The sequence below is a fragment of the Tetrao urogallus genome (genome assembly GCF_951394365.1).
Source record: "Tetrao urogallus genome assembly, chromosome: Z".
NCBI lineage: Eukaryota > Metazoa > Chordata > Aves > Galliformes > Phasianidae > Tetrao > Tetrao urogallus.
Window position 1 is genome coordinate 35,418,523 of NC_136816.1, and position 23,766 is coordinate 35,442,288.

The window sequence follows — 23,766 nt, forward strand, 5'->3', positions numbered from 1 at the left end:
CTGCCTTGCAGTGACCTCTGTTATTTACTTTTTTTTTTTTAGAATAACTTTAAAGAGGGGAGTGGCAGCTTTGTGGGGCTGTCCTTGCCGGGGATAAAAGGAGGGCCCCCAGGTAGTTAAAAGCGGACGTAGGCCAATATGTGGCTCGGCTGTGCGTGCAGTCATACAGTCACTCCTGGTTGTCCCGTCCTTTGTGATACGAGGACGGTTCCAACCCCAGCTTTGCCTGTTTGACTTCCAGCTGCTCGGATTAACAAAATGGGGCTTTTCTTCAGCCCCCAGATAGAGTTCCTCAGCTCCAAACTAAATAAGACTGAGCGAGGTGCAAAAGCTCCTCCTTTTGCAACCACAAAACAACACGTCTCTAAAACTCACTTATAAATATATCAGGAAACCTGAGTGTCATGTGCTTAGCAGATGAGTTCTGCTAGGCAGGAGCTCTGCAAGTTTCCCTCGCCTCATAAAGCTGCTGAGAACTGCCTTAACCAAAAGCTGTGCTGAGGATCCAGCAATGTTCCCAACAGACAGATTTAAGGAAATGCTGTTCTTTGACGCTTTTCTTTGTGCTGCTCTGCAGTGCTGATATGTTAAGAATGAGCATGCAGGGGATGGTATCAGGAAGCGTGCATGCTAAAATATATAATTAATAGAAGTTAATTACATATAGGCATAAAGAGGCAGATTAAATCAGATGAATGCTTTGTATGTAGTAATTGGCAATGTGTGAAACCATCCTGCCTTGCAGGCAGCACAACAGCCTGCTCTGCATTTCTCAGGTTATAAATATGTGATCCTTCTGAAGTGGAAGAGGCTTCTAAGGTGTATATATATGTATATACATATAACAGGAGAAAAAGGGGTTGTTTGGTTTCTGTGGCCTATGCAGCAGGAATGTAGCAGTAGGAAAGTAAGATTCCTCATAAGGACCTGTCTTATCAATGTTTGTGAATAAGGCCTTGCAATACTGTTTCTTCATTTGGCTTTATTGAGTTCATAGAGAAAGTCAGGCAACTTTCAGGCTTAAATCTGCTCAGAAACTAATAGTAACAAAATTAAGTTATTAATTCATTTAACAGTTATTAATATTGTTGTTTTTCTGTCACAGTTTTTAGAATTTAAAGACACTTTGTATTGTTAGGAAACTCTGACATTCTACCTCAGTAGGGAATTAATTCTTATTAAATAACTCAGAAAACATTTTTTTTTTTAGTTGCAGAAATAGTGAATGAGATGAGCACACAAACTGTGACATTTGCAGTGACTGTGTGAATACCAAGTGTGGAGCACAGAAATGGAGGCTGGCATGGAGGAAATCCCAGTTAAAGTTGCAGTAAGGATCCGACCTCTCCTTTCCAAGGAAGTACTTCATAATCACCAAGTGTGTGTGAGATTAGTTCCAAATACACAACAAATTATCATTGGAAAAGACCGTGCCTTCACTTTTGATTATGTATTTGGCAAAAACTCAACCCAAGGAGAAGTTTATACAGTTTGCATTAAGCCTCTTCTACTGTCTTTAACGGAGGGATACAATGCTACAGTATTTGCATATGGGCAGACAGGCTCTGGGAAAACTTACACCATTGGAGGTGGTCACATTGGTACGTTATCTTGTTGTGTTCCTTTTTTTTCACTTGTGTACAATGCACTTGTACAAATTAAGTAATTAATGCATAGCGGATGGAGGTGGAGAATGAAGGGGTCGTGAAAATCAGTATAATAGAAAAAAAAAAAAAGAAAACACAAAAATATCCAAAGTGTATGAAACAATTGAAATGTTCTAAACACAAATTCTGTATACATTAAGCTGTAAGAAAAGTACTGGAGAAAGAAACAATTTGAGTTTTTGTTTGTTTGTTGGTTGGTTTTTTATGTTTTTGCTTTGTTTTGTTTTTTGCATTTTAACATGCAACTTAAACTGTAACTCCTTTCTGAAATCCATGACTACATGCAGTGCTTTAGAAATTCTCAATGCTTTTACCTTACTGAGAAAATATCTGCTTTAGGCAATGGTTTGTTTACTCTCTATTGGTTTCTTTTGAGAATCTGGCAAAGGTATTAATTTCATGTTTAAGTTTCACAGAATCAATTCACAGAATCACAGGATGGTTTGACTTGGAAGGGCATTAAAGTCCACCCAGTTTCAACTCCTTACCATGGACAGGGCTGCCGCATGCCAGATCGGGCTGCCCAGGGCCCCTTCCCACTTGGCCTTTAGCATTTCCAGGGATGGGGCACCCACAGCTTTTCTGGGCAGCCTGTGCCGGTGCCTCACTGCACAATGTGTAAAGAATTTCCTCCTAACATCTGACCTAAGCCTCTCCTCTTTTGATTTAAAACCATTCCCCCTTGTCCTACCACTGTACCTCCTGACAGCATTCTTCCCCATTTTTCTTCTAGGCTCCCTTTGAATACTAGAAAGCTGCTATAAGGCCTTTTCCCAAAGCCTTCTCTAAATTGAAGTTTCTGGAATAATTTAGAACTTAACTTTAAGTCCTATTAACGGATTAAAACAAATATTCTTATCAACAGAAAAGCAAGTATTTTCATAAATCCTAGAGAGCCCTGAGCTCTTCAGATTACTTACTCCATCAAGTAGTAAATATCACAGACTTCTCATTAGCTTCAGCCTTTGTAATTTATGCAGCAGAATGACTACAAGTGTCTGTGGCATCTTTCTTTGTATTTTAGCCTCAGTTGTGGAGGATGAAAAGGGCATAATCCCACGGGCTATTCAGGAATTATTTCAGCATATTTCTGAAAACCATAACATTGACTTCCGTGTGAAAGTATCTTATATAGAGGTCTACAAGGAAGAACTTCGTGATTTATTGGAGTTGGAGACCTCTGTGAAAGATTTGCATATCCGAGAAGATGAAAAGGGGAATACAGGTAGGATTTTGGATCTAAAATTTGATACACATGGTTTCAGTTGTATGCCCAAATTATTCTTTCCATCCTGAAAAGAGAGAAATAGCATCAGGTGCTATGGTAGAAACACAGTTACTGCTTCTGCAAATTCTGCCTAGAAACACAATGGTACCTACATATTCAATTGAATAAATATTTTAAAATGAACCCTTCTCACTTTAAGGTTGTATTTGTCAAGTTACTTGCACTGTAAATATCAGCACCCATTTCACTCTGAAATGAGTGGGACAAAGAATAGTATCATCTGATATTTTTAGGAGCTCTGAAATTAACATCTCATAGTTCTCATGTCTCTGCAGGAAGATGCTGTAAGAATCCACTACAGAATCTTTTTATTCTGAAACTGAGTAATTTGTATTTCGTTTTTGTTTTTGTTTTTCCTTTATTCTTCATATTTTCATTTTAGTATTCTTTACATTATTGTTGTTGTTGTTATTATTATTATTATTGTTTTGAGCTAGTATGGCTTTCTTCTCTGTAGCTGGAAAAAGGCACTACATGCAAATGCAGTTAGTAAAAACCTTAGTCTGCAAACAGTATCATTGCTTCATGTACATATGTATATATACAAGTGTGATACTGTTGTAGTATTTAAGCATAGTAATATTTAAACTACTGCATCAGGACCATTTGAATCATCTTTAGTTGATCGTGTACCTGCTGTGGTATTTTCCATCCTTTACTAAAACAAAGGATTAAAAAATCAGCTGTTACGAACATTAATTACCACCTCTACATTATAAGATTACTCCAACGGTAGATACTTCTCTGAAAGGCCTTGCTACCTGATCTATACATAATATGCTGCTCCTAACATAGGCTGGGAATCATTTCTACTACGAACTTTTATCTGTCTTTTTTTAACTCACAAAGTAAGTGAGATTGCTCACTTCAAATTGCATATATCTTCATGTAAATGCCTAGAGGTGTGTGTTCTGTTTAAGGTACTGTTACAAATGCTATGAGGCGATACACCCACACCACAAATTCATGTGGGCTTCAGATGTGCTGTAATTCATGGTTAATGTACTATTTTCTTTAGCTATGTGCTGTGACTTTATAATGCAGGCTTGTACGTTTCTTTGATTTGTGTTTATAGATTGCCACGAATTGTTGCTGAAAATAATTTTTCTTATTTTCTTCGGTATGGTGTTTAAGTAATTGTTGGTGCTAAGGAATTCCAAGTAGAATGTGCCGATGAAGTAATGAGCCTGTTGGAAAGTGGCAATGCAGCTCGTCACACAGGCACAACACAAATGAATGAGCACTCTAGTCGATCTCACGCCATTTTTACCATCAGTATTTGTCAGAAACAATCTGCAGAGTCTCAGAAACGTGCTGATGTATCGCAGAATCCATCTTGGAAGTCGGTCAGAATGATTGCTTCGAAGTTCCATTTTGTGGATTTGGCAGGATCAGAGAGAGTGACAAAGACTGGAAATACTGGTGAACGGTTCAAAGAATCAATTCAGATCAATAGTGGTTTGCTGGCCTTGGGAAATGTCATCAGTGCTCTTGGAGACCCAAAAAGGAAAAGTATGCACATTCCATACAGGGATGCTAAAATCACTCGTATTCTGAAAGACTCCCTAGGAGGAAATGCCAAGACAGTCATGATAACATGTATAAGTCCATCCTCATCAGACTTTGATGAATCTTTAAATTCACTCAAATATGCCAACAGAGCCAAAAACATCAGAAACAAACCAGTTGTAAACTACAACCCTGATCAAGACCGGATTGATGAAATGGAACTTGAAATCAGATTGCTCCGAGAAGCTTTGCAGAACCAGCAAGTCAGTAATCAGTGTTCACATGACTTAAATCAAGAAAGAATTCGAATCAGTTCGCTAGAAGAGCAGCTCACCCAGCTTCAAGTTCAGTGCTTCAGTTATAAAAACTGCATAGATGAAGCCTTCCCATTCCTGGTTGACTTGAATGATGATGTTAGCTTAAAAAAAAGTCAGCGGGACAGGTTGCAGAGTTGGATCACCATGGTGCAAGAAGTAAGGAAAGAAGCTGTCAGCATGCAGCAAGCTGGCACCAGGACTGGGACCAGCCACGAGCCTCATCATATCACCGTCCTTCAGCTGAAGCGGGAACTCAAGAAATGCCAGGTATTTAAGCTGATCATTCAGTAACTATGAGAAGTCTGCTAAAACTGGAATTCAGTTTTGAATCGTGTAAAACTGTTAAACCTTAATTACACCTAACCTGTATTTAGTTTTGACTATATATTCCCAATTTATTTATCTAATCCTCTGGAACACAGAGCAGAGAACGGAAACACAACAGCAACAAAACACACACAAAACAAACAAATAAACAACCTTTCAAGTTTTCCTCCACTTCATTTTCTACCCCACCATCCTTTGGAGGAGGGTGAGCAAAGAGCAGTCACATGATACTGCCAATGTTAAACCACAGCAGCTGCTTACTTTTCTATCATTTCATTCTGCCCCTCTCTTACCATCTTCTGTATAATCTTCTTTACTACTACCTTTATTTTTTCCTTCTGCAGTTGTCTCAGCTCTGAGTAATGATACAGCCCCATTGTCAGACAGGATATTGCCAACTAAGCTTAGTAGAAATATTTGTATTGGTACATGCACTTTGCAACAAGTTCTATCCCCTGAAGAGAAATCTGGTTCTTCAGTTCTTTCGTAGAAACACTTAAAAAGCTCTTAAAAAGAGGGTTCTCTTTTTGTGGAAGAAAGATGTAGGTAAGCTAGTTGTGCAGATAAATCCAGTTTTAAAATGGTGAGATATGATGTTTCCGTACTTTGTCTTTAGTTTCTGCAAGTTTTCTCATGGACTAACTACATTACAACTCTCCTTCAATCAGTATTGAATTATTTTCTCATAAAAACACCTGACAGAGTATTCTTACAGTTTCTTTAACCTGTAGGCAGATTCCTTAATATAAAAATGAGGAAGGCCATCCTTATTTTTTCATTCAAGAAGCGTCTTTGATTGATGCTGAGATTTTGTGGCCACATCTCACAGCACACTGAAGAAAATAGTTGGATTTAAATATGCACGCCATAATGTTAATAAATTATTAAATAAATGAATAAATAATTATTTCCTCTGGGAGAAAGAAATTTGTCTGAAGAAAATCAATAGATACTAAACAGAAGTGAAGAAATAGTTGGTAGAAAACACAGATGAACAGCTTTTTCTCCAGAGGGCCACGGTATCATAATCAGAGGGATCTTGACAGCTGTTCTGCGGAAAAGCAGTTCTGCAGAAAAGGAACTGGGGCTCCCGGCGGATACCTCTGAACATGAGCCAGCAGTGTGCCTTTGTTGCTGAGAAAGCCGATGGTATTCTTGCCAGCACTGCCAGCATGTCAAGACAAGTGATCCTTCTTGATGGGGCTGTATCTGGAGGACTGCCTTTAGTTGTGGTTGCAAGCCACATTGTAGGGTACATTAAACACAGCATGGCCAGACAGTCAAAAGAGGTGATTCTCTTGCTACATGTAGCATTCATGCTGCCACACTGTGAATATTGTATGCGGTTCTGGGCCTCTTAGTATAAAAAGAGTCCTTGCAAGTATCTAGAGGGTAACACAGCTGGCAATGGGGCTGGCAACAGGCACACATGTGCTGTGATGACTGAGGGTAGAGGATTGTCCAGCCTAGAGAACAGGCCAGGAGGCGACTGCATGGCCCTTTGCAGCTCCCTGGAAAGGAGGAGTGGAAGCAGAGCGAGGTGCCACGCTCTGCTCCTGGGAACCCATGGCAGGATGTGGGAACAGCACAAAGCTGTGGAAAGAGAGGCCCAGTCTGGACATGAGGAAACATTTCTGTACTGTGAAGATGGTTAAACACTATCAGAGGATTCCTAGAGAGATTGCTGATGCCCTATGAGGCAGGGTTTTGGAAGTGTTTGCATAAGTCCCTCAATAATATGCTTAAACTGTTGGATAGCCCTGCAGTAGTCAGGCAGTTGGACTAGGTTTTTGAAGGTCCCTTCCAAATGAACTTTTCTGTTCTATTCATTTTGTCTTCTGTTCAGTTCTGAGGCGACCAATACTTGAGAGACATGGAGCTACTGTAAGGAGTCCCATCTAGAAACACAAAGATGATGAAGGGACTGAACGCCTACCTCTTCTCTGAAGAGAGGCTGTGAGAGATGGGAGTTTTCAGCCTAGAAAGGAGGAGGCTGAAGAGGGTTCTCATCAATGTCCGTAAATACCTGAAAGAAAGATGCAAAGGACATAGAGCCAGGCTCCTTTCAGTAGTCCTTTCAGCCAGGACAGGAGACAGTGGGCACAAACTGAAGCATGGGACATTCCCTCTGAGCACCAGGAAGCACTTCTGTACTGTACTGGTGACAGAGCTCTGGCACAAGTTGCTTAGGAAAGTTGTGGAATATTCTTGGAGATCTTCAAAAACTGCCTTAATATGGGCCTGGGCTCCCTTCTCTGGATGTCTCAGCTTGGGCAGAGAGGCTGGACCAGATGTACTCCAGAGGTCTCTGCCGACTTTAATCATTCTGTGAAGAATGGAGAAGTTTGGAGAAGTTTGTGTACGTACATAAAAACTTTGCTGTTCTAATCACATCTTTGAACAGAAAATGAATATGTATATATTTTTCATTTTCCAGTGTCAAGAATAACAATGTTTCTTTTTCCAAGCTGAACTTTCCTTTTATTATCTAGCAGGCTTTAGTCATGGATGAAGAAGTATTTAGCCAGAAGGATCATGAACTAATGATACTACAGAATCAGATAAAGGCATTGATACAGGAAAATGAAGAACACCTGGGATCCTTAAAGATGGCTGTAGAAACACAAAGATTGCAGGTATTTTTCCTCTGGTACATATTACATATATCCATATTGAACCATCTTTCCACGGTATGAATGAATTATTATTTTAAGACAGACCCTTCAGGATATTTTGGGGGACATATATGTCTACAAATCTTATAAGTACTTTGTTTGAATCAGAGCTGTATACCTTAATGAGGCAAGTCTTCTGGGGGATGAAGCCCAATATTATGATTCCTAAAGTTTATATTTCAGCCTCACTGTGCCACAGCCTTTCTGTAGAACCTTACATTAATCATTTTCTTTCTCTGTGCTTCTTGAAACATACCACATACATCTTTCTCCAGATGTATACTGCTGATAAGATGTTTCAGGACAATTAATGGAGTAGGTTTTGAAAGTCCTTCAAAAATTCTTTAGAATATGAAAAAGACTTGAAAAGCACCTACTGAATGCTTTAATTGAAAAGCTGCATAGAAACATATTTTGTTATGTCTTTAAGTGTCAGAGTAAAGTATTATTGCCTTTGTACTTACTAAAACAGAATTTTGTCCTTATTTTCTGAGTTTACTATTATAGAAAACTGAGTAATATAGTGGAAACACTGCTTTCCTCTTTCCCTCTCTTGACCTCACTTGCTAAAAAAAATTGTAATGGGTAGGAAGTTCAGAGTGCTTAAAGATCTAGGAGACCACAGAAAGAACACTTGATCCCCCTCTACTCTGCTCTTGTGAAGCCCCATCAGGAGTACTGTGTCCAGGTCTGGAGCCACCAGTACAAAAAAGACAAGGAGCTGTTGGAGAGGGTCCAGAGGAGAGCCACAAAGATGATCAGGGGACTGGAGCACCTCCCGTATGAAGACAGGCTGAGGGAGCTGGGCTTGTTCAGCCTGGAGAAGGGAGGCTGCAGGGTGACCTCATTGCAGCCTTTCAGTACCTAAAGGGAGCCCATAAACAAGAGGGGAATCAATTCTTTGAAAGGGTAGATAACTGCAGGACAAGAGGAAATGGTTTTATGTTGAAGGAGGGAAGATTTAGGTTGGATGTCAGGAGGACATTTACTATGAGTACTATGGTAAGGTGCTGGAACAAGCTGCCTGGAGAGGTTGTGGATGTCCCATTCCTGGAGGTGTTCAAGGCCAGATTGGATGGGGCCCTGGGCAGCCTGGTCTAGTGTTAAATGGGGAGGTTGGTGGCCCTGCATGTGGCAGGGGGGTTGGAGATTCATGATCCTTGAGGTCCCTTCCAACCCTGGCCATTCTGTGATTCTGTGATATTCTCCTAGCACTGCATGTCATGTGGATGATAGATCTGACTTTTTGAAAGGGAGAAACATAAACATGGCTAGTTAGTGCTTTTCTCCTTATTCTTCTTCTTCTCCTTTTTCCTCTTCTTTACTGATGACTTGGGGAGAGTAGATTAATGAAAGGTAAGTGTACTACTCATCATTTTTTTCTGCCATTTCTTGCTCTTTTTGTTCTGTCATATCTGAATAGGTTTGTTGTTTTTTTTAACCCACTCAACATAGTGTCAGTGTATTGCACCAAGACAATGCTTATAATATTAATTCTCGATTATGCAAGATAGAATTTATGCATAGGAACAGCTGCATTTTAGGCAAAAAAAGTCACAACTGTTTCAGTACTAGAGACAAGAGAGATGCTGGGAACTCCCAGCCACCAGTTTTATGTACTTAATCCACTAAACTGATATTTTTATTTAAAAGCATATAAAAAACAGTGTTGTAATTAAAAGCAAGTGTTTGGGGCAAACGGTTTAAAGTTGTATTCACAGGAACATGCATTTTAGTGATACGTGGAGTAAGAACTGAATGTAGCATGTTGTAAATGTTTATACACATACGTGTTTATATAGCAGGTATATATATGTGCTGAGAGGTACAAGGGTAGCAGGGATAAAGGATCTTAAAAGAGTTAAAAACAAATACAAATGCATACATTTGGTTGACTACCACCAGCTGTTCTTCAGATTCCCTGTTTTCGGTAGGCCAGATTTTAGAGGCCAGATTTTAAAGGAATAAAGGGAGTTGAAAATTGATACAATCTTGGCCTTCTTGAATGAATTAGTTCAGTGGAGATAAGTAATTTTGAACAATGTGCAGATACTGCTGTAGGAAAGGCAGATGAGTAAGTTTTTCAAACTACCATTACCAAACATTTGAAGTTGAGTAGGAAAGAATGAAGTAGTTGGTCTCTTGGGTTATATATGCTTTTGTTTACTAATAAAAATAATCTTTAAAATGAGACTGCTTGAAGAGGAAGCCTATGCACAATTTATAATTTAAACTTGAACCATATCTTTGTTTTGAGCATGTTTCTTGAATTACCTTTTTATTTCTTCATAAACACATATATAAAGCAATCTGGGACTAATAAGCATGTCATTGCCTTCTCACTGGATGACTGGATAAACTGACTTAACCTAACTAGGATAGGTCCTTCTAAAAAAAATGTCTCTAGCAGCATTTACTGGAGTTTGGGAGCAGGTTATTACATTACATCCATTACATTAATGATATGCCAGACAATTTTCAGCTTGTTGCAGAATTTGGCTATGCGCTGCAGAAGAATTTAAGGTCAATGAATAATTTACAAGATTCTCGGCCTTTGTAATGAATTTTGAAAAGGTGAGTATGATGTAACCTGATGATCAGCAACAGCTCAACAGTTTTGCTTTTCTTTGTTGTTGTTTGCTTGCTTTTATTTTCTAATGAGAATGAGAAAATGGTGGAACAGCAGATCCTTATTGACCAGCTAAAAGAAAAACTGGAGAAGTTTACAGTTGTGAAAACGCTGGACGTCTCAAGTGCTTGTGAAGATGAGCCTGCTGTTGTGGCATCTGCAAGGAGGCCGTACAGTGTCCCACTTACAAAGAGTCTGCTGCACTCACTTCACCCACCTTCAGGGTCAGAGAGCCGAAAGGTAAGATCTGCCTAAATATTACATTTTTTTTAATGGTTATGGTTCAATAATTATATTAGACATTACAGTCAGCTGCTATTCAGTTTCCCTTACTGAAGGCTCTGAACAACTACTTTTAACATTGCAACAGATTGTATGCCACAATTGTCCAAAATGTATGGGCTAGCATTTAGAATCATGAATGACTAGAGTTGAAAGGGACCTTTAAAAATCACCTGATCCAAGCCCCTGCCATTGGCAGGGACATCTTTCAGAACTTCAGGTTGCTCAGAGCCCATCTAAACTGGTTTTGAAAACTTTCAAAATTTGTCAGAGTGATAAAACTGCAGTCTTTTCTGGTGTTTTCTGGGGATTTTTGGGGCTTCACATATGAAAACTAAGCAGAACTGAATGATTATTCTGCATTTATTCATTGAATATTTGGGATAATTAGTTGATGTTGCCACCTTCCTCTGCACTTAGAGCAATTTTTCTAAACACTTGAAGAACCTTCTGTTACAAAGGAATTCAGAAATATTATTGAAAGCATCTGTAATCTTGTTTACAAACTCAGGCAGTGAGAGACTGCCAAAATGAAAAACTACTGGAATATCAGTAATGAGTTACTAAATTATTACAAGTATTTCTTGGGTGGCTTTTGGCAGGTATATACCAGTCCCCCTGCCTTCTCCCTGGCTCGGATGATGGCGGGATTCCGTGCTCGCAGCCAGATGGTACTGAGCTGCATAGAAGATCAAGATGAAGTCCTTCGCTGCCACCTCTCTGATGAGTGTGATGGAGAGGAAGAAAATACACATAGTAAAAAGAAGAGCTCGTTTAAGTAATTTTTTGTTCTTTATTTTTTGTTACAGACCGCTGTATAACAGATGAAATGCTACTGCCTAATCCTACTAGAATGTGAGGCCATCTTTGAGGCTATTTAAAGTAAACTTATGAGATGAGCTGGGTATGATACAAAGATTAGTTTAAGAAATGTATGTATTTTTTAATGTAATAAAGATTGCGTGTATTCTGTTTTGGGCCAGAATTCACCGAAAATATCTAGAGGGGGAGGAGGAAGGTAAAAATACTTATGTGAGCTTTCTCAGTTTGGTATTCTCTTTTAAGGTTGGGTACTTAGCATGAAGCTAACAGAAAAAAAAAAATAATCCTTTGTGTTTGAAATGCATGTTTTCCATTCTTCCTTAGGCATTCAATAAACCGTACATGGACACGAAAACAAGCTTCTATGTGCTTTCCCTTTGAGCTAATTGACATGAAACGTCAAGTAGAAAATTCCAGTTTGTCCAACAGATCTGCACTACAGAATGACACACCCACAGGTAAAATGGAATTTATGAGAGTAAGTCAAATTAGATACTATAACATCGTAATATGCAAAATTGTGTTTATCACATTTAATTATTTTTCCCATAAAATATATGTCTGATACAAATATCTTTTGTTATAGCTCAACATAAACGTATTTTGAGATTTTTCTTTCTGAAACTGACAGCAGTCACCTTAATGTTTGAATAATTCTCAATGGTCAGAAAGTGTTTCACATATCAATAGCTATTTAGATATAAATCTCTAGTGCTCATTCAAGGAAAGGTTGCTGTTATTTTATCAGATGCACTGAAAAGGTTTAAATACTATTCCACTTTCTAATCAGGGTCTTGAAATGTTAATGCATCCTACTGTTTCTTTCTCTGTTAGAACTATGGCAGGGAAAAGGCTATTTGCACTGTTCTTTCCACTTGGTTCTTTCACTTCATATGCTAGATGTCTGTACATACACTATTCCAAAACATTCTCTTTTTGAAAAACAGTATGTTCAATTTCTTCCTTCATTTCCACATTGCTTTGTTTATTTCAAGGTAAAGAGATTGACAGCCTCCAGAAAAGTCATGTTTTTAACATGCAGAAGTTAAAGAATTCAGAGTTAAGACTCACTGAGGCCCAGCAGAAAATCAGAGAACTTGCACTTAATATCAAAATGAAGGAGGAACTTATTAAGGAATTGGTAAGAACAGGTAAGTGGCTATGGGTGGACAACATGAAATGAAGACATTTAGAAATAAGGAAGAGAAAAGTAGAAAAAATTCTGACATCCTGTATGTCGTAGTTTGTATATAATTTTTCTATGCAAGAATACTTCTGGTAACTTGAAAATTCATAACTTACATAGATTACTTGCTATGACTGCATTGAAGGCTGCAAATTTTTATTATGGCCTATTCTGCTATGATACGTAGATGTCTTTGTTGAATATTTTTTGTGCTTTGCTGCTTATTCAATTTATGCACTAACAGTGTAATTTTCCATGTAAGCTTAGAATTGCTGATTGCTTTGTGTGCTTGTATTTGTTGCATGGTATCTGGGATAGGAAAGAAGTGACACTGTGCAGGGAATGCAGGCATTCCCATCACAGCAGTAGGGAAGCAGGAGTCAGAAGTGGAACAGGTCAGTGTCCCTTTGAGCTTATGTCATTAAGCCTCTGACCTGGTAGAAACTAGCATTATGAGGACCCTAAGGGTCTTTCTTTACTATTTTTAATCACACTCTTCTTCTGTGTACCAATTCTTTCAAGACTGTCTTTTGGCATTCAGAAAGATTCTGTACCCCCAAAAAATCATACCATGAGGAAGATTAGGGGAAAATTAGAGGGCAGAAATACAATCCAAAGTTGTTTACTGATTACCAAGTTGGAAGTTGAATAATAAATAAATAGCGTAATCTTCTGGGAAAAAGAAAATTAATCATCTATGAAATACAGAGTTTGTCAAAGACTGAAATAGGCAGGAGAACCTTATTTGGCACTTAGTTGATGCTTTATTTGGTGACATCAGATGACTCATTGAAGAATTCAGATTTAAGATTCCATTGTTTATCACTGTCTCAGAATTATAAAGGAATTGTTTGATTAGGGTTGGAGAAATATCTCAGAAATTTTCAGTTTAACCAGAATGAAGTAAATAATGATTAACTACATGTTTAATTAAGAAATTTCAACTGATTATCTTGCTGTTTTTAAACGATTTGGATATGGTTCAAGGTAAGGATGCACAGTCTGTAAGCAGGCAATATACTCTGAAGATATCTGAGCTGGAGCAAGAATCTGAGCAGGCTAAAATGGAACTGGCTGAAACACAAAAGCAGCTTCAAGAGCTGGAGAGTAAGGAGATGAGAGATATTCAAGAGAAAGCCAGGTTACAAAAAGAGTTCCGGAAGAAGATGGATGCAGCTAAGTTGAAAGTGCAGGTATTTTTGCATGACCATTAGGATATTTACAAATACCTGTTTAAATACCATCCTTAAAATCTGAACTGTCTACTTGTGAGATTCTCACCAGCCTTACACAGCTAAAGCTGGTTGGATTGAAGTAGCCAATGAAAATGTTAGTACAATTACACTTATTGCTACTTAACAAATATGTAGTTAGGTATATTCCTGGTAAGAAGAGATGGATGGTATTAAATTCTTAGATACCACTCTATCATACAAGAATGTACACAAGTAGGTTACAAGTTTATTAGCTGCTGTAAATAAAATTTCTGTTTTCTGGAAATAGTGTATAAATTCTATCTTTGGGCAAGTCATTATGATTGTTTGTGATTATGTGTTTGTAATACCAGATTCAATACCAGCCAGTAACTAATTCTAAATTCTCTTGTGGGCCAGCTTAAGTACTTCATGCCTTTTGGTCCCAGAATGGTTGGCCAGACAAGCACTGCACATCAAATTCTAACTGATATATTCACCTGAGTTCAGGACCAGAACCTTGATAAACCTTCGTATCTCTGCACATTAATCTGAGCTGTTGCTTTTGGAGGAGTTCACTACCTTCACCATGTTACCAAGTCTGAACTGTATCTGTGCCTTTTCATGCTGCTTCAAATTAGTTCTTTCTTTCCTGATTTTACCAGAAGGCTTAGAAACCACAGAAGTAATGAGTGATTATTGTGGTAAAATTTAGTTGGTCTTGGTGACTGTCTGAACTCAGTGAAATAAAGAATAAACCTGAATCACATTACAGTTTTAAGTTTTCTTGCTACTAAGATGAAATTTGCCATGAATGTTCAGACCTTACAGAAAAAGAAGCAAGACTCTAAGAAACTGGCTTCGTTATCTAACCAAAGTGAAAAACGAGCAACAGAACTTGAGCAGAACATCGTTCAGATGAAGCATCAGCAGACCTTGCTAGAGAAAAGACTGCATGAGGAGAATGAAAAAAAGAAGCAACTAGAAATAGAGATTCAGCGAGACCAGCAACAAATTAAAGTAGGACTATTTCTGTTTCTGTATAACAAAGAATGAGATCAGCCAATTTTGCCTCTATTTTCCCCAAAACAATGCACTATACTACCAGATTTTAAGTAGTTCTATGTAATCACTTCATTGAAAAATTCACTGAAGAAATTGTGTATAAATATTTTGACAGAAATCTTTTATTCACACTTTTCCTCACCATTTTTAAAGAAATGCTATTGTGTGATGTCTAGCTTTGAGTTGCAGTTTTATTTAAATTATTTATTATTATTTATTTAAATATATTTAAATTAAGGGTAAATTTAAGGTTGATATTTCAGTTTACATACTTGCGTAGATTCTGACATACAATGTTTAAAAACAGACTGACTGAGGCAGAAGGAATTTTTTTGTGTTTCTTTTTTTGGTGGTTTTTTTCCGTTTGTTAATTTATAGGAACTACAGCTTAAGATGGAGCAACAACAGAAGATTCTTACACTTAAAGATAAAGAGATTGCTGCATTTAAAAAGAATAACAATTCTGCAGGAGCTTCAGAGAAGTCAGAGGTAGCTAATATTCTGTAAGCCAGTGTGGGTGCTGAAAATTAAAGAAATAATCTTTATTCATCCCTAATCATTCTGGTAGAATAGTAGGTGCTCTCTGCAACATTGCTACCTGCGTTATTTCAGATCTGGACACTGGGACATGAGAATTTCATTAATTATCAAAAGTCTTTAAAGATGAAAATAAATTTTAAAACAAAGTGAAGTAATGGTAGCTTGTTAGATGTACATGTATTATACCCACTGATAGACTACTACTTCAGAAGGAACTTCTCTGAGCAGGATCAGAACTCTCAATTTTCTGTCTTTCAGCATTTTAGATTCTGCACTAAATGTCTTTCCTAGGGACAACTATAATGGAGGAAGGGCTAGCTGAATTCTTGTGGTATCTTCCAAACCTGGTTGGTCTCTTTATATATAGGGCACTTATTTATATACCTTTTTCACAGGAAAAGAGTATTTTTCATTAAAGGCATCTGGTAAAAAATTGTTTAAATAAGGTGTAGCAATATAACATTGCTGAGCCTCCTTTTAAGTCAGCCCAATTTTTGTATTATCCAGAATCAAAATTTTGTTGCAGATATAATGTTAAGATTAGAAAAGCCATTTCCTCATATAGTTTATTGGTTACTCTAAAAGATGAGAAAACAGAATCATAAAATTCTGACCCAAGAAGTCCTCATTAATACTCTCTGCATCCCTATTTAAATTACAGAAATTAGAAGAGCAAAAGAAATGGCTGGATGAAGAAATGGAAAGAATTCTCCAACAGCACAGACAATTAGCAGAACTAGAAGAAGATTTAAAGAAAAGAGAAGCCATCGTAGCAAAAAAAGAAGCACTATTGCAAGAGAAAAGCCACCTAGAAATCAGGAAACTGAGATCTAGCCAGGTAATTTTAAGAAAAAGACATGAAACTCATCACAATTGTAGCGCTGACTGAAAGACTATAGAAGGAGGCAACCAGATAATAGGAGAGGTTTAAGCCATGTGGCTTGAGCTTCTAGCAGTGACATGAAATTATGGTGTAGCTTGAGCAAATCAACATTTTAAATGTGAATAATACAGAACAATCACTTGTATTCACATTTTGTCCCCAGATTCCAACAGTAAAACAAAAAATTGAATACTGGAATACTGTTTTTGCAGATTATTAAATAATTATATCGAAAAATAATTTAATCTTTCTGCATACTAGAGAACGAGATAGATAAATTTCACATTGTTTATTTATCAGTAGCAAAAGAAATAGAAATTTAAGTATCATTATCAAACTCATTTAATGTATGTAGGAAACTATGCATTTGAGTGGTTTTGTTTCACCTTCTAGGTGAATTTTATTATAACTCTACTCAATTTGTATGGGGTCCCATTGCAAGAATCAAGCCTTTCACTGTGGAAAGTGACTCATACTTGTTTCCTCTGGAAGGAGTATCTCAATTTTATACCTATTGTTTCTGGGTATTTTTTAGGCTTTAAATAAAGATAGCATGAAATTGTCTTCTCGCTTAAGTATGCTGGACCAGGAATTGTGTGATAAAAGTATGCAGCTTCAGGGCAGCACTACTGAAGACAGGACAGACATTCTGGAAAAAATCCAGGTTCTTCAGAAGGAAAGAGATCAGCTGCTCACAAGAAGAAATAGTGTGGATGAGAAATTGAAAGAGGCTAAAGTGTTGTCAGCTGAAGTAAGTAAGCAAATAGATTTATGAAATAAACTTAGAAGTTTTAGGCAGTAACAAAACGTTCCAGTCATGGCCTAAGTCTCCCAACAGTAGGTAAGCTAGAACCAGGGAACTGAAGTTGGGTATTTTGGTTAATAATAATGCTAAAATACTGCTATGTAGTACTATTTTCATACAAGTTAATAAAATTTATATTCAGAGAGACTTTACCTAGTGCTTTGGTAAATTCCACTACCCTAGGGATTATAAAATTAGAAGTAATGGAACTGGATATACATCAGTTTATCTTAAGCAATGATTATAATGTCAGAACATGGACAAAGTAAAGTATTCCTATTGTGATATTCCCTGATTCTCTTAAAAGAATGTTGTGAAAAAGCAAACTTTACCTGAAGGCCTCCATAGAATTACACTGAAAATAAACCTTATTGTATGGATGTTCCACACTAGAGTTATCAGTATAACTAAGTTGAAAGTATAGCATACATTTATATAAAATATACAGATTTGCTTTATGTCTTGAAAAGCAGTGTGGGCCTGTGTATGAGCTGATGATGTACTAAAGGGAATCCTGTTCATCTCACTCCACAGAATCTTCGGCAGTGCTTCGGGCTATTCAATTCTACCACTTCTCTAAACAGTTCATGGTCACAAAACTCCTAACTTATCTGATTCATTCATGAATCTGACAGAAAACTGGTGCAACCAAAAAAATATTAGTGGAAGTCAGACTGTGGTGAGGGAAGGAAGGGAGGATAAAATTTATGCTTTTATGGTGATGAAGCAATTGTTTGAAATATTTGTTCTGGAGGGCAGAAGAAAAAACAACTTCTAGATTTCTATTCTTCCTCTTACTTTTCCCATTCCAGTGAAATTTCGTTTCACTTTTAAGAATGAAGTTGATGTCTTATGTACACAAAGATTAAATTTGTACTTTTTAAGAAGATTTCACTCCATGTTTCTCTGCAGGAGGAACATATCCTTTTCCAATTAGAAGAAGGAATTGAAGCCCTGGAGGCTGCTATTGATTACAAGAATGAAAGTATTCAGAGTCGACAGCACTTGCTTAGATCTTCACAAATCCTTTCACAGAGTGAGGATAACATAATAGGAAAACTAGTTTCCTTGTCTGCTGCTGAACTTAGAGCTATCCTCTTCAGATATTTTAATAAGGTATTAGTTGGCTAATGAGTAATATTTTATCTGACTATGACTATCTGTTACTGTTCTAGCTAATGAAATGAAATGGTGTCAAGTAGCAAAAATCAATTTAACAAGCTCTTCATGAAAGTCCACTCAGGTTACATACATTTGTTGTGATCTCAAGGTATTTTGAATCTTTACATTAATTTAAATAGGATGCTTGTGTGTTAACTTCATGTATCTTGTTTTGAGGTTACCAGATTAAAAAGGTCTTTAAAATCTGGAAATTTCCTTGCTCCTTTCCACTGTTCTGTGTTGCTCACTTTTCAAGCATGAATATGCTTAAATATTGGTGTCATGTTAAAATTGTTCCCACCTGTAGGCTTTGTAAAGTTCAAGCTAGTTTTGGGATGGATATATATATATTTTTCTTCCAAATTCAGTATTAAATCTCTGTTTGCAGTATAAGCTCACAGCTTATAGAGACAATTGCTTTTGTATGCACTAGCCTGTTAAGCAGGACTGTAAATTCTTTTCTTAAAATGGTTAGATAAATGAAATGTGTTTCTTTCTTAGATTGTTGGCCTGCGTGAGACTGAACGTAAGTTACAAATGCAGACTGAAGAACAAGAAATGAAGGTCATAGAACAGGAGAACATAATACGTGAATTAGAATCTGCACTTGAACACATCAAGTTGCAGTGTGATAGACAGCTGACCCTACAACACAAAGAACATGAGAAAAAACTACAGTTGATACTGCATCATTTCAGAGGTGTGTGTTTACTTGTTTGTTTTCAGAGGGATGGTACAGTAAGCAATATCTTTAGCTGTTATTGAGAAATACTGCATTTTCACTAGAAAAAAAAAAAACCTGACAAAAAAAAACCACCCAAAACAACAACAAAAAACCCTATCTGAGGTACAAGGATACATTTTATCTGTTAATATTATGATATTATATAGGATGCTGATGAACTGACACAAGGTGCCTGCATAAAAGAAAAAACAATATTTTTAAAAAACTATCAGAATTGTCATATTTTCGTATTGAATTTGCTGATATTGCAAAGTTGAAATTCCCATCAATCTTTATTTTCTAAATACTCCTATTAAAATTGCAAATGAGGTTGACGTGGCCTTTTTATCACGTGTCGTGCTAGTTTGCATGTACACACAGAAAGCAATGTATCAGCAAGATGCAGAACATATTCTATCTAGCTGGGCATCTTGATTTTTGTCACAGAGGAATAGGTGTTCCATTCTGAAACTAATTTTACTTGTCCTAGAACAAGATGGAGAAAGTATTGCAGAAACCTTAAGAGAGTATGAAGTGAAAGTCCAGCAACTGGAAAGGGAGTTATTTTTCTACAAGAAAACCAGCAGAGAGCTGAAGAAGAAACTGAAAAGCTTCCTTGGCGAGTCATCTCACCAACTGCTTGCACCCTCTAAATGTAAGTACGTTATCTTAAAATGCTTTTGCAATTGTCCATAGACCACCTGAGGGCTTGTGAAAACACGATGTACATCAGACAGACATAAAAACTGTATTTTCACTGAACTAACTGTTCTCCAGGAATATACTATATCTCCTCCAGTTTCAAAGGAGAGACAACTCTGGCTTCTAAATGCAGCAGTAATATTTATCAATCAGTGTTCTACATTCTTGTTCACTTTTCTCTGTATTCTAGTGTAATTTCAGCAGTTATATATATTAATATATATTAATCACTGTTGTGATGAAGAAAATGGTATTTTGCTGCCTGAGTGTCTGTGAATGACAAGGTAGTTAACAGCTTTGTAGTATGCCACACGTCAGATCTCAGTATTTTAAGACCTTAATTAACTTAATTCTTGCTAGCACTTGATTTCACAGAAATTACTTACTGGGAGATGGTCTGTGAGGAGCTCCATACTTTCAAAACTTAAAAAGTACTTTTATAGAGGCTAAAAGACATTTGTAATGAAAAGATAACCTTTCTAATGTGATAGCTGTGCTTTGTAAAACAAAAAAAAAAAAGCAAAACAAAAACAAACAAACAAACAAAAACAACTAGCAATAACATTGTGTGAGATGATGAGGAAAAAAAGATTCAGTTTAGATATTTCACACCTCACAATGGTACCACCAAACACCTCAGAATGGCTCTGTGTTTCTTTTCAAAGCTCAGTATAACTGGGTCTTCCTCTCAACTAATGCTTCTGTTGTTTTGCACTTGAGATAATACTGTGTCTTCTAGCCCACAGATATTGATCACAGATGTTGCTCTCAGGTTCAGCCCCCAAGGCAAAATAAGGTTAATTACTCTGAAGTACACTGTGATGGTGTGAACACGAATATTCTTGAGCTGGATTATAACTGAGTGTGAGAAATATCATTCTGTATTTAATTCACAAAGAAGCGTGTAGTTCTGGACATGTTTCCCTGAGGAGAGACACACATCCTAGCCAAATTGTAGCAAAGTGCAAAAGGAAAGGGAAGATCCCTTTGAATTTCCAACTGTTACAAATACTTATGTTTGCAGTGTTTGTAAAGAGTGATCTGTATTTTTGTATAATTATTTTTAGTTACTTTTTATACGAATATATTTTGAGCCATTATACAATGTAATTTAAAAAAATTGTTGGTGAACTTTAAAAATAATTTAAAACTTCCATGTACCTTAAAGTCACATTTGCAGAATATATTTTCTGTGTTCTATTAGTATAAATGCAGACTGCTTTTGAAAACACAATTTTTTTTTTTTTATTTGACTGTCATGGGTGAGTTGTTTTAAGACTGTGTTCATTGCAAGTTAGAATCATGAAGCTTGTATTACAAGCATTGAGTCAGAGGAAAGTAATGGAGTAAGAGGAAAGCAATTCCCTGTGATGTTTTTGTAGATGACAACAAGCTTTTAAAGAAAAATGAACTGATGAGGTTTAGTAAGAGCAAATGTAGACTCTTACACCTGGGGAGCATTAACTACACAATCTGTGTAAGTTAGGGAATGACCTGCTGGAGCTGAGATTTGCAGAGAAGGACCTGGGTGTTCTAGTGGACAACAGGCTGGCCATGAGCCAGCAGTGTGCCCTGGTGGCCAAGATGGCCAATGGTATCCTGAGATGCATTAAAAAGAGTGTGGCCAGCAGATCGTGGCCAGCCTCTTTACCTGCTGTAGGGAACCTGCTTTGGCAGGGATCACGATGATCTCTGGAGGTCCCTTCCAACCCCTACAATTCTGTGATTCTGTGATTCTGTGACTTTACTCTGCTTTGATGAGACCACATTTAGAACACTGTGTCCAGTTCTGGGCTCCCCAGTTCAAAAAAGACAGGTGTCTCCTAGAAGGATTCCAGTGGAGGGCCACAAAGATGATAAAGGGATGGAACCATCTCCTGTATGAGAAAAGACTGAATAACCTGGGTCTGTTCAGCCTGGGGTGGAGAAGACTGAGGGGAGGGAGTTCTTATCAATGCTTATAGGTACCTAAAGGTAGATGGGAGGCAGGTACATGTGGCCAGGTTCTTCTCAGTGATGTGTCACCTAGGACAAGGAGCAAAGGCCTAAGACTTGAACATAGGAAGTACCATAAAAATATGCAGAACAGTTTCTTTGTGGTAAGGGTAGTAGAGCACAGGAACAGGTTGCTCAGAGAGGCTGTGGAGTCTCCTTCTATGGAGATTAAATTAAAGACCCATCTGGGCACCTATCTGTGTGACCTATGTATGCTTTAGCAAGAGGGTTGGACTCAGTGATCTCTTGAGGTCCTTTCCAACTCTGCACTGCTGTTATTCTGTGACAAAAAGTGAGATTAATATAACTTCAGATGACCACACTACAGGTTACACACAGTGTAAAACCATACCAGTTCAGTAACTTTTCCTGATGTCATGTACTCAGAAAAGTCAGACTTTTACTTACGTATCTCCTGATAAATTTGATTTTAGATAACAATGCTGGTGACAAGGCATCCAGTCAAGATGAAGCAGAAGTTGCATCTGAAGAATTCAAGTTGAAAACCCATAGTCAAGCAGGAAAAATAAAAGAAGCAGAGAGAACAAATGTTTTAAGAGCACGGCAGAATTCGTACAAGCTTGGAGAAGACGTATCAGAATTTGGATGCAACAAAGAATGCTTGTCAAGCATTGCTGATGACAGACTAGGAGAAGAGGAAACTCAGCCTTCGAAGCCTCATTCTCTTTTACCTTCCGTCATCCAGAGAAGAGAGACTGTAACACAGTTTCAAGGAGTAACCCCTGTAAAACTATCTCGGAGAGAGTTACGTCATATCCCTCCCTCTGAATTATCTTCGAGGCGTTCAAGCCTTGGGGCTGGTGTCAGTTTTATTGCTCCAGATTCCATTGAAATGGACAAAAAGTAGTACCACTAAGACGTAGTTACTCTTTATTGCATTTTTAGTGTCTGTTGCTTCTGAAGCAATGTTGCTAGATTTCCTTGTTGATGATCTTGTTACATAGTAGCCGCAGATAAACCAGTAAGTCTGTTTTGGTTCTTCTGGCTAGTAGGTATATGTGATGTTCACACAGTTTCAGTGAATATTAGATTTTAACTAACATGGTATCTATGGGCATATCATTCAAAGTCCTTTCAACACTGTAGAAATTACATGATTTCAGTTTTTTTCTCACTGATTTGGAAAATAAAAAAAACCAGTTTTTCAAAAACTGCACTGTGAAGTGCACTGCACTTGTGTAATTTAGGTTTCCTATTCCTAGAGCAACGTTCTACTCTCTTGTGTCAGAAACAATAGTGAATTACTTAATTTATTTCAAGATATAGCTAGAAGATACCGTTTCCAGAAACTTGCCCAGTATTGATAATGACTGGCTTCTTTAAGCTTTTTTCATGGACACATTTCATGCAAACCATGCCTAAGATCAAAATTGATGCTTCAAGATAAATTTGTTATTTGAATGTGAAAGATTTTTAAAAAATGATGTTTAAAAGTCTTATTATTTAAAAGTCTTATTGTATGAGATAAAAGTTTTACTCTCCCTCCTGTCCCTCTCCCCTCCTTCCAAAAATAATTCTTATTTGCAAAATAGTTGTTATGGCCTATTTGTGAAATGAAGATAACTGCTTACTTCATATTACAGCTGTTTGTTGTGGCTTTTTAACAATTGAATTTTGGGAACCTCGATATGTGACATTTGCTTGTGTACTACTAGAGTAGGGAAAAAAAAAAAAAAAAGAAAAGAAAGAAACAAAAAGAAAACCAAATTCAGCATCTTCTAGGGAAGCTAGATTGACAAATACAGTATTTTCTTTGTCCTCGCTATTTGTGTCCTTCCATTTAGAACACAGATCTTTGGATTTCTTATCTGCTTCAGAGAAAGGACTAAACAGGTCCATTAGTTTGTTGTTGGTAGGCGGCTTAGGAATCAAAGCAAATCTTTTTTGTATGTGTACTGTGCTCACTGAGAAGTATATGCTTAACAGCTGCACAGACTTGAATGCAGACAACAGAAGGACCACAATTAAATGAATT

At 37.3% G+C, this 23,766-nt stretch overlaps 1 protein-coding gene across 1 annotated transcript; it reads left to right on the plus strand.

Annotated features, from left to right (window-relative positions):
• Positions 1-1,291: 1,291 nt before the first annotated feature.
• Positions 1,292-22,638, plus strand: KIF27 (kinesin family member 27; the record flags this gene model as incomplete). Its single annotated transcript, XM_079548902.1, has 17 exons — positions 1,292-1,601; positions 2,692-2,892; positions 4,090-5,048; positions 7,601-7,744; positions 10,446-10,652; positions 11,297-11,472; positions 11,841-11,974; positions 12,512-12,667; positions 13,690-13,895; positions 14,718-14,915; positions 15,339-15,449; positions 16,162-16,338; positions 16,919-17,134; positions 18,101-18,304; positions 18,851-19,049; positions 19,564-19,728; positions 22,205-22,638. 17 exons carry the CDS (start codon positions 1,292-1,294, stop codon positions 22,636-22,638), a joined length of 4,197 nt encoding a protein of 1,398 aa, XP_079405028.1.
• Positions 22,639-23,766: the final 1,128 nt, after the last annotated feature.